The sequence below is a fragment of the Lactuca virosa genome, chromosome 7 (genome assembly GCF_052849685.1).
Source record: "Lactuca virosa cultivar CGN04683 chromosome 7, Lactuca_virosa_CGN04683_v6, whole genome shotgun sequence".
Taxonomy (NCBI): Eukaryota; Viridiplantae; Streptophyta; class Magnoliopsida; order Asterales; family Asteraceae; genus Lactuca; species Lactuca virosa.
The window spans coordinates 179008919-179020538 of record NC_136432.1 but is presented as its reverse complement, the minus strand read 5'-3'; the positions used below and the strand labels follow the sequence as shown (position 1 = coordinate 179020538).

General features: G+C 34.4%; 1 protein-coding gene across 2 annotated transcripts; it reads left to right on the top strand.

Annotated features, from left to right (window-relative positions):
* Positions 1-3633: 3633 nt before the first annotated feature.
* Positions 3634-6941, top strand: LOC145124336 (polyadenylate-binding protein-interacting protein 9-like). Of its 2 annotated transcripts, XM_079059642.1 has the most exons (10): positions 3634-4041; positions 4127-4640; positions 4851-4961; positions 5089-5133; positions 5371-5443; positions 5553-5665; positions 5777-5836; positions 5925-6041; positions 6475-6536; positions 6623-6941. In XM_079059642.1, the coding sequence occupies exons 2-10, from the start codon at positions 4236-4238 to the stop codon at positions 6681-6683; spliced, it is 1047 nt and encodes a 348-aa protein (XP_078915768.1). In that variant the 5' UTR covers positions 3634-4041; positions 4127-4235; the 3' UTR covers positions 6684-6941. The 2 variants fall into 2 exon arrangements, with proteins under 2 accessions (XP_078915768.1, XP_078915767.1); XM_079059641.1 differs by having other exon boundaries at positions 3634-4640.
* The last annotated feature ends 4679 nt before the right edge of the window (positions 6942-11620 follow it).

The following is an 11620-nucleotide window of genomic DNA, read 5'->3' as shown; positions in this document are numbered from 1 at the left end:
GTGGTCTTAAATATTGTTGAAGATTTTTTTCAAGGCGTTTTATTTATGCCTTGGAAATGAGGTACAAAATTTTGGGCATTTATTGATGAAGTTGGAGCTTTTCTTTGAAGTTTTTTTTCCCAGCAACTCTTGTTCTTCAAAGAGGTATGAACTTCTTTTGTTCTTAAAAAGTTGCTGTGAATCTTCATTAAGAATTGTTTGGACGTAATATGGTGTTTGCTAAAAGCACCTTGTCCTCTTTACTCTTTTAGGAAAAGAGTACTCCATTTATTATTCCCTCAAAAGACAAAAAAAAACCATGTGACTTGACCAATCCCATCACCTTTTGTCCCTTTAAACCCCTGCACACTCAACTTTTTTGCCTTCCTAACACCTCTTTTTGACCCAAAATGCTTTAGAAAAGATTCCCCTTGTTAAAATATGAATAAATGGCCTTTTCGGTATCATTTTTTCATGAAAAATAGCATTTTTCGTCATCAGCTTTGCCCTCCTTGGTTCCTCGAACCGCAGCCCAAAAACTGCCCTACCGGAGCCTCCTAAGAAACCTTTGCGATACCCCTCTCAGTCATGGTACCGAAGCCCTTCTCAGCTACCGGAGTCCCTCTCAGTTGCGGTACCCCTCTCACACTTGCTACCAAAGTCCTCTCAGCTGCGGTACCCCTCTCAGACTTGCTACCGAAGTCCTTCTCAGTTGCGGTACCCCTCTCAGACATGCTACCGAAGTCCTCTCAGCTGTGTTACCCCTCTCAGACTTGCTACCGAAGTCTTCTCAGCTGTGGTACCCCTCTCAGACTTGCTACCGAAGTCCTCTGAGCTGCGGTACTCCTCTCAGGCCTTGTACCCGTAGTCCCTTTCAGCTCTCAACTACAACTCCTCCCACCGCAACTCCTCTCACCCGCAGTCCTCTCACCCGCAATCCCTCTCACCCGCAGTCCTCTCATCCACAACCCCTCTCACCCGCAACTCTTTTCAAACCCGCAACCTCCTCTCTCACTGCGGTACCTCCCTCCCTTCAGCCCTTACCTCCTTTCTCTTCATCCCCCCATTTCCTCCTCCTCCTTCTTCCTCCTTCCTCCTCCTCCTTTTTCCTCCTCCTTCCTCCTCCTTTCTTCAGCCCCTCTCATAGCATCCCCTCCCCTCTTTTTCTTTATTTTTTTTAGCCTTTTTTTTAATAACACCATTTATGTATTTTATAACACCCATTTTTTTACACCAATTTTTTTTTCAGCCAATTTTTTTATTTAGCCAATTTTTTTTTACACAAATTTTTTTTATTTAGCCAATTATTTTTTTTAACACAAATTTGTTTTTTATTAAAACCAATTTTTTTATTAAGACCAATTTTTTTATTAAGACCAATTTTTTTTTCTAAAACCAAATTTTTTTTAATACCATTTTTTGCCACAACCCAACCTATGATAGTCACATTGGTTTACTTCTTGCTGATTATATTGGAAGAATTTTATTCTTTCCATGAGGATTACTCCATACCGCAATCGGACATTATATTATTCTTCGTGATATTTGCACCGCAACGGCGCCTGATCAACAAAGTTGTTTCGCATTCTTCACTTTATGGGATTTTTATTACTTGTCACTTTTGATCTACGGTTGACGAACCATGTATCTTGTGCATGTGGACTTTATTTCTTTTTGAATACCACTTCGGGAGTTTCGGCACTGCAGTTTGGGTATATCGGTATTATTATTCAGCACAACAGAGATTTTTTCACGCAGAGTTAGTATTGTTACTTTGGTATTTGATCGAACAGTTTTCAGCGACTGAATCAGCCAGCTACAGATGACCGCAAAGTATTTATTTTACTCTCATTCTCGTGTTTTATCGAGACCCTTCATACATTTAGGGAGAGCTTGCATAGCTCTTGGTATTCGACACTCTCCATCCCGATGATTTGTTGATTTTTGATATCCGGTCATTGGTTATCAAAATAGGGATAGAATATCATCCGGATGTGATTTTATGATTGTTTGAGTTTGGATTTTTGAAGACGATGATTTATTTAGTGATGCGATGTGACACTGATTTTTGGTCTTCACGGATCAAATTTTTGGCTTCACTAGATGTTTTCCGGTTCTAGATTATTTATTATTCAGACTCTACCATAGGATGATTCATTTGTGTTTGTATCCGGTTCAGATCTTATGATTTCTCGAGTTCGGATTTGTGATATCTTGAAGACGAAGACTATTTTGGCGATGTGACGTGGCACTTACTTTTGATATTCCGATCAAATTTTTGGCATTACTAGACCATGTCTTTGGATTCACATTATTTATTATTCGGACTTCACTTTTGGATGCTTCACATTTTTAGCAGGTTATTCTTTTGAAGAATTTTGGGTGTATTATGATTCGAGAACTAGAGATGTTTTTCAGACTTCTTGAAGCCGAAGTGTTTTTCTTATTGGATCTTCTACTTGATCACGAGGCTTATGACTAGTTTGAAGATTTGGATCTTATTTTTCTGCTTCATTGGTGGTGCTTTGAAGTCGAAGACCTTTACTGTTTAGAGATTCATGGTCAGCATCAGAGATCACAGACACTTCAGAGTTTCACAAATATTTCAGCATTTGGTTCTCATTATGTTTCATTTTATTACCACATTTGCTAGTCGGTTACTGTATTTTAGCCTTTTATCACTTCATTTATATCTCTCATTATTTGCGAGCATTTAGGGGGAGAATGTTGGAGCATGTAAATGCTCTACAAATTATGAGTGATAAGTTAGGTTTATTATTTTCCCTTTATTGTATTGTTGGTGTTTCTCTCTCCTATATATAGAGAGAGTTGGTCATTGTAAAAGTAAGAGTGCACTCACAATGTAGTTTCTAGAGAGAGAAAGTGTGGTGAAATTTCTTCCAACAAGGGATATTTATCTCTCCCAACAATATTATTCACGTATTATTTTTTTCTCTTTTCTAGTAATTATGGAACTACTCATCTTCATGTTCTTCATTTTTATGTTCGTTAAATCTCGAGATATTATTATTCTGCATCCACCGATCGTCAAAATGGGTTTCAACAGTTTGGTTTTGGCTAGGGTTCATCGTTGTTAAAATCAAGTATCATGGTCGTGATCAGTTATGGGGCTTTAGAAAAGGCTTTACGTTAACTACTAATAATATGCAACATTCGCTTTTCTTAAGTTAGGTCGGGTATTCGGGCATACTAAAAGATAAAAATTCCCTACATTAAATCCAAACCAAATATGCAATTGACAAACCTCCGATATATCTTACCATAAATCCGATCTATCAGACCTAATATACTCGAATCATAAACAAATTGGTGAGTCAGTTTATTCGAATATGGCTATTTTTCAACACCTTTCACAACCCTTTGCCGTTACCTCGAATAAACACATTGCAAATTTTTTGAATATGAGAGTTGAAATATAAATTATTATATATAAAAATAAAAATAAAATATTATATACAGATCAATTCATTTTGAATATTAAAACCTTGTTTTTGGAAGTTCAATTATATTTAAAAGATTTTTATAATTGAGTTGGAAAAAGGGATATTAAATTAAAGAAAGAGAAGCAGTTATGAGTGACATATTGATTGTTACATAAAGTAACAAAAAAGGCTTAAGTCACCTTACGTTTGCTGTTGCCTTTCCCAATTCGAACGTCCCTCACTTTAATGCACCTTCCTCTCTCTCTCTCTCTCTCTCTCTCTCTCTCAAATGTTCTTTTTCTTTCATATACATTCACTGTTTCTGTTAGTAAAAGGCAACAAATAAAGGAAGGTGAAGAAAAGACGAATTCAAGCCACCTGTTTTTCTCCAAGACAAACCCATCATCATCATTTGATCAAATTTCTCAAAAACCCTATTCCTGCAATTCGATCTTCCTTTCTTTTCCTTTAGATTGTAGCTCTTAAAATGGGTTTCTCTCTGTAGGCTTTTTCCATGTCTGTTTAAAGAGAGAATTCACTTTTTGAGATAATTACACTGCAAAAGATCGCCCTTTTGGAGAAAAACCCCTTTCGTTCTTCACCTTTCTTTTCATTTAGAGTAAGAAAAGGAATTGGGCTTTTGCGTAGTTTATCAGCAATTCATTTTCTTGATAAGTATTTAATTTATTTCCTTTTCTTGATAGAATTGAGCTTATTTTTCCACGAGTTGGGGGTTTTGATTTCATTGCTCCATTTCCTTTATTAAATTCAATTTTTTTCCTGGGTTTTTGAGGAAGTGGGGTTTTGGGTTCCATGGCTGCTGGTCCTGAAATTTCAATCGAATCCGCAGCATCAACGACGGTGGCTGGTTCTATTACTGTCGTTGATCAATCCTCACCAAAAACTGAGGTCGCCGTTACCAACCAGAGCGACAATTTCAATGTTGCTAAACCCGATGATAACGATTCCGTTGTGAATAACGTTGACTCCCAAAACGGGTCCGATTCCGATTCAAAATCAGAAATGAAAATGCAAGATATCGTCGATATCTTGTCCAATTTGAAGTTGAATCCCATGGCGAAGGAATTCTTCCCTTCTTCCTACTCGCCAATTGATCGCAATGGTGATCAGACCGAACTTACCCTCAATTACTTCGCGCCTGCTTATTTCACTAATTCCCCTGGAGACGGAATTGAAGCATACCCTAATAATCGCAGAGTATGTTAATCAACTGATGCACTTTGATTAAATTATGTTATTTACTGGTTCGATTATCATTTATCCCTTAGATAATTAGTTTCTCGAGGGTCTTATTACGATTAAATCAATTTTTTTACCACCAATTGTGATGGGTATTTGATTATAATTTGTGATTCTTATTCATGATTTCGTTCTATCTGCTAAAAGCTTTATTATTTTGTTATACAGAGGAGAAATAACTATAGTCAGGGAAGAAGACGATTAAATGGAAGAGCTTTTCGAGCTCAAAGAGAAGATAGCATTAAGAGAACAGTTTATGTTTCTGACATTGATCATAATGTAAGTAACAACACTTATAATAAATCTAATTCTAGTCATTTCTTATAACGAATCATTGAAACCCTTTGTTCTATAATGAATCGATATCATTTTTTATAATGAATCATCGAATCTTTCCTTCTTTTAGGTCACTGAAGAGAGACTTGCTGCTCTGTTTAGCGCCTATGGCCAAGTAAGTCCTTACTCTTTAAAATAACAAATTACACAAAAAATAATTATATGTTTTTTTTGGAGTCTTATGGTTTAATCACTTGTCATATCTGTCTTATCAGTCTTATTTTTATGGAAGACTACGCAAATTTTGTGTAGTATTTTTGTAATTTGCACTCTTTAAACTTAATTAATATTTTCAAATTTTTGTTCAATTGATTATTTGAGTCCTTATTTTGTTTGTTATATTCATATGAAGGTTCTTGATTGTCGAGTTTGTGGGGACCCACATTCACGTCTCCGTTTTGCATTCGTAGAGTTTGCTGATGAGAGTAAGTTTGACATAAAAAGGTTTAACTTTTATAGTTTTTATAAAATTGTATAAGAAAAAAAGATCACTTGAGAAAAAGTTTACATTATTATTCTTATTAATGGTGATAGATTCCGCAAGAGCAGCTCTTAATCTTTGTGGAATAATGTTGGGATTCTCTCAAGTTAGGGTTTTGCCTTCAAAAACTGCCATCCTTCCAGTGAATCCAACTTTCCTTCCAAGGGTATGAAATTATGAATATGAAATAAAACATTTTTAATATAAATAAATATGTATATCAAAAAAGATGATGGGATTAAATTATTTATTTACTTTTTTGATGATTGGAATTCAGTCAGAGGATGAAAAGGAGATGTGTGCAAGGACAGTCTACTGTACAAATATTGACAAAAAGGTCAGTATACAGTATACAATATACAGTTTACCAGATTAAATCTTGTTGTTTCTGTTAAGTTCATTAAGTCAAAAAGAAACATCGATAGGTTTCTCAAGCGGAGGTCAAGAATTTTTTTGAAACAAGATGCGGTGAGGTTTCTCGCATTCGGCTTTTGGGAGATCATGTTCATTCAACACGAATTGCTTTTGTTGAATTTGTGATGGTGAGTTTTTTATTTTTATGTTATAAATACCGAGAAAATACTATAAATGACATTTTGATTTCTATTATATATATATATGTATATATATATATATATATATATATATATATATATATATATATATATATATATTGTCCATTTTAAACTTTTTGTAAAGATATAATGAAACAAGTACAATTATGAAAAGTATATTATATAGTAAGAATTTGAATTTTTTGAATAACACGATTTACAAGGTTGTGTGCACTAAAATTATATTGTTACCCATTTATGACATTAACCTTTTTAAATATTTGTGATTGTGGATGTGTGTCATTAGGAATAATTTAAAAGTATAAAACTCAATTTAGATTCTTGATTTGTATCATTAGGAATTTTCCTTCATTTTTGTTTCATCCCTTGATAAGTTTTGTATATTATGGATGATTTGCAGGCAGAAAGTGCGATTATTGCATTAGATTGCTGTGGTCAAACACTTGGAACTCAACCAATAAGGTAAGTTTCTCATTTCTGTATATATTTTCCATTTTAAATCTTGATTTTTTTAAAGAAATATTTATATATTTTTCTAATTCTTATAGGGTGAGTCCATCCAAGACACCAGTGAGGCCTCGAGTGGCTCGATCTCTTCCAACCAACTAATGTATGCATCCATCAGGGAGGATTTCTTCTTGTGAGGTGTTTGTTTTATGGCATTTTTGCCATTTTTACACTAGTTATGAACTTTGAAGGGGGAGACAAATTCAATCCCTAAGTTGAGAACTTGTTTTTGTTTTCTTCTTTTTCATCATGTTTGATTGCAGAATCCTGCAATCTGCAAACAATGGGCAAAGTAATGTTGCTCATTAAGACTTGGGATTCTAAGTTTTTAAATTGTATGTTACATTGCTTCTGGTGTTCTTTTCATGACAAATTATGAACACTTTTGACACGTATGATAAATGTATGACCATATCGTATTTGACAAATTTTTATACAATTGTGTCCAAAAATCATATATCGGGTGCTTTTGGTTAAATTGTGACCGATAATTTATCAACATTTTCGTTCAAAACGTGTCAAATGATGATTTGGTTGAAACATTCATAATTTGTCGAATACGAGTTAGAAAAAAAACTATGTATAGCATATGTATTTTTGTGTTTTATTCAATTCAGGGCACATTGTATGAAATAGCAACACACTTTGCTTATCCAACCAATACAAAAAGTGTATTTTCTTTTACTTATATGGCCATCCGGATTACTCTCCATGGAGGACATTCGTTGTCCACCTGGCGAGAACCACGAACACAAACACTTGAATTTAATTTTAAAAAAAAATACCTATAAATACAACCTACTACCACCTTATTTTTAAACCATTCTTCTGTTTTATACTCTCTAAAATATCACATAGATGGATATTTTACAAATTTTGATTTGGATGATAATGGGGAGTTTATTTCAACTTTTGTAATGTTGTGCAACACATAGATGATGAAGAGCGTATTGATGTTACACATACAAGAACGGTTGTCGATCGAGATCGTCAAACCACGCATAAACTTTTGGTACGTGATTATTTTGTCGATAATTGCATTTATAATGATGAAGCATTCAAATGTCGTTTCCGTCTTAATAGGGCATTATTTTTACGTATTAGTAATATTTTACAGGCGCGATATGAATATTTTAAACAAAAACCAGACACTAGAGGAAGAATGAGCTTTAGTGATATACAAAAATGTGCAACTTCATTTAGATATTTAGCATATGGTATATAGCCTTTGAAGCAACAAATGAGTACTTGAAAGTATCTAGGATGACCGCAAATGACTGTGTAGATCATTTTTGCGCATGTGTTTATGAGGTTTTTTGTAAAGAATATTTGCGCAAACTTATTGCACGTGTTACCGAGATATTGGATTTAGCACATGAAGAGAGACATGGATTTCTAGGAATGATCGGTAGCCTTGATTCTACGCATTGGGCATGCAAAAACTATCTAACTACATTGCACAGTCAATTTGACCGAGGTGATATAGGTGAGCCGACTATGATACTGGAAGTTGTTGCATATTAGGAATTGTGGATATGACATTCTTTCTTTGGAGTTGCAAGGTCTAACAATGACCGTAATGTTCTTGGCCAGTCACCCATTTTCAACGATATATGGACCAAGAGAGCACCCGATACGTTCTTTACGGTGAACGAGCATTGGTGCAAGCATGGTTACTACCTTTGTGATGGGATATACTCAGATTATTCCACAAAATGGAAAGAATCTTCTAGAAAGGATATAAAGAAGGCATTTGGAATCCTTAAGCAGACATGACACATAATGAAATACTTTGCATGACTATGGAATATGGAAAAGTTAAAACGAATAATTTATGCATGTATTATAATGCATAATATGATTATTGAACATGAAGGTAGAACAATTTGCAAGCACAATGAGAACGACATATGTAACCTAGCTCCAGAGTTTGTATCTGATTCGACAGAATTTTTAACAAGAGTAATTGATATTCAAAATACTGAAACGTTTTGCAATCTTCGAGATAACTTAGCGGAGCATCTCTACCGAAACAATATGAACAAACAATAGTTTTTTATGTTTTTTTCTTTTTTTTTTTAAACTAATGTATTGTTTTTTTGAAATGAATGAAAACCTAATTTAAAAAATATATATGTTTTTCACTGTATTTTGATTTAATTTTAAATAAGAAATGATTTGGAGTGGTGTTTAGTGGTATGCATACCAAATGTTTAGTGGTTAAATATGATGATAAGGTGACACTCACTATATTAGTGGTTAGTGGTGGGTACTCTTGATGCTCTAATAACAACACACTTGGATGAGTGACATTAGTTGTTGATGTGCCATTGTACACATCACTTATCACATATATAACTTTGGTGACATTATTAATTTTAGAGTAAATTACTGGCTTGTGGCTTGCTGTAATTTGTGTGATTGGTCTCTAATTTTTACTTTTGATTCGGGACATCCCTATATTTTAGATTTGTTTCGACTTTGCTCCCCGATCCAGTGGAAATAACTATTCTACCCTTGGTGATATGTTTTAATCTTTTTCAAATCCTAATTTAATTATTATATAGAATAAATTATTAAATAACCACATCCCACTTCTTCCTTGTATCCCTCTCTCCCCCTGTATTCCTTTCATTTCTCTATACTCTCAGATAATTATCAAAACTACCTCTCCTCATTGGAAAATCTGTCACCACCTCCCATGTCCCCCGAAACCATCTCTAGTGACATCCACACCCCTCCCCACCACTACCCTTCCCCTTTTTATCCAAAACTTGCAAAAACCATTATCTTGATGTAATAATTTTATAAGCTCTAAATCCAAACCAAAGTAAACATTAACCTGCATTGTTTCTTGAAAACTTGGGATAATTAAACAAATAAAATCTACAACATAACACTAACATTTAAATATTTTTCTATAATACTTTATACTAAATCAGTTTCACGTAATTAGAATAGTGGAAGGGAAGAGACCACCAGTAAACCACCACCTAACCATATTTTTCAGACCAATCGCCTAATGTTTGCACAACAAATTCAAGTTTATAATTTGAACTAAGGTAGTTGATTTCTATAAGTGGGATAGTAGAGAGACGGTAGTCAATTGTAAGGGTGATGAAATTGACAATAAAGAGACTGGGAACTTTAAACTATCGATTATGTCTTTCAACAATGTCAATTTTTAGGAGCTTCATTTGTAAAAAGGGAAATTAAATGGAGAAGAGTATAACATGATGCACATCGACTATCAAAGATGCATAAATTAACATTGATGTTCCCTAATTTATTAACAAGTAGATTTTTAAGAATGCGGTTATGGTGTTTCACGTAAGTAGGAGGTGGCGAGCAGAGAATAGGGTTCAAATTCGTGGCAAGGCTCATATGTGAAACAAATGGTTTGATTAGGGTTTCGGGTAAACCACTACCTTCTTGTGTTTAGCAACATCATAGTGGAAAGAGGAACAATGCTTGATTTAGGGTAGGACACTGATGAACTCAATGAACGTTCCTTGTGTATCAGTCTTTGCCATTGGTGTCTTTGTGGGTGCATATAGAGGGAGAGACGTGCTCTCTCACACAAGAGAGTGAGAGAGAAGGAGATAGATATAGATAAATAGATAGAAAGAGGAGGAAGATAAATGTGTGGGTTGGGGTGGGCCCTTAAATAATTTACTCCATATAATAATAATTATAAAAAAAATTCATAAATAGTCCTTAGGATTTTAAAATTGTCCCTAAAACAGCCCTTATGAAACTATTCTTGCACAAATGGTCATTAAGAATGGATCTCGTTACACCACATGTCCTTTTAGTTTGAATTTCATTACACCATCGATCCTTTTGATTAACTCTGTTAAACCAATGTGAAATTACCTTTTTCCCTTCTTTTATGTCATAATTAGAAAAAGAAAATACAAGTCTCTCTCTCTCTCACTCACACACTCTCTCTATCTCTTTCTCTCTCTCTCTAAAAACAAAAAGACGATGGTGTACCCTTTAATAAACACTCTAAATCCCTCCACTGATATACTCAACATACCCACCCACCCCTATTCTCCTATTTGTTCCACCATCTAAACCCACTACCACAAAAGTCCACACCACCATCAAAATGAAGATTAAGAACATAAAATTAAGTTGAAATGAAATTAATACCCTCCAATAAGCACTGTAATCCCTCCTCCAATAAACATACTCCTAATGTAACGAACCAGATTTCTATACATCTATGCTATGGGATTTATCAGAGTTTTTATATATGATGTGGAATTCTACACTAATTAAAACCTTTACATCCTATGCAACAATCATGGGTTTATAATAAAATCTACATACAAATTAGAACAACAAAGGAAATTATATAAATAACAACCTACTATCTATTTCTTCCTTATGCTCCTATTTTCTCTTCTGGTACAATGGTTTCTACATCCTGAACCCGCAAAAACATAAAACTCCACAATATCAGATACAACGTGTCTGGTGAGTTATTCTTCTTTCTTTTGTTATCTTTCTTTCCTTCTCTTTCTCGTACTCTATCATCTTATCTCTTTCTCTTAGTAACACACACTAGTATTCTTTTTTTCTTTCATCTATCTCTTCATCTTCTCTATTTTTTTCTACTCTACTCTCTCTTAAGCCCCTTAACATGCTCTTCTCATATTCTTCTCTTAGCCTCTTAACAGACTATTCTCATGCTCTTCTCTTAGCCTCTTAACAGGCTCTTCTCATACTCTAAGTCCTCTCTATCCTCATCTCTAGTGCCTTACTCTCTACTCATTTAGACCCAAAGGTCATACCTCATACTATAAGGGAATAACATGCTATTGTCATTATTGGGCACACTCACCCAGTGTTACCTCTCTCTCTCTCTCTTATAATCCCTCATGGATCCTTAATCTTTCTTCTTACTCTTGAATCCCTTGCGGATTCCTTACTCTTAACCACTTGTGGGTTACATCTACGTTCTTACAAAGAACTCTCTAATATTGTTCCTCTTAAGGAACCTTTCTATATATCTTCTAATCATACTCAAT

What these genes read in the sequence shown, in the direction of transcription:
- LOC145124336 (XM_079059642.1), top strand. Translation starts at nt 4,236, where the DNA reads ATGGCTGCTGGTCCTGAAATTTCAATCGAATCCGCAGCATCAACGACG. An exon ending in CATACCCTAATAATCGCAGA is followed by an intron (nt 4,641 to 4,850) that starts GTATGTTAATCA and finishes TTTGTTATACAG; the next exon opens with AGGAGAAATAACTATAGTCA. An exon ending in TTTCTGACATTGATCATAAT is followed by an intron (nt 4,962 to 5,088) that starts GTAAGTAACAAC and finishes TCCTTCTTTTAG; the next exon opens with GTCACTGAAGAGAGACTTGC.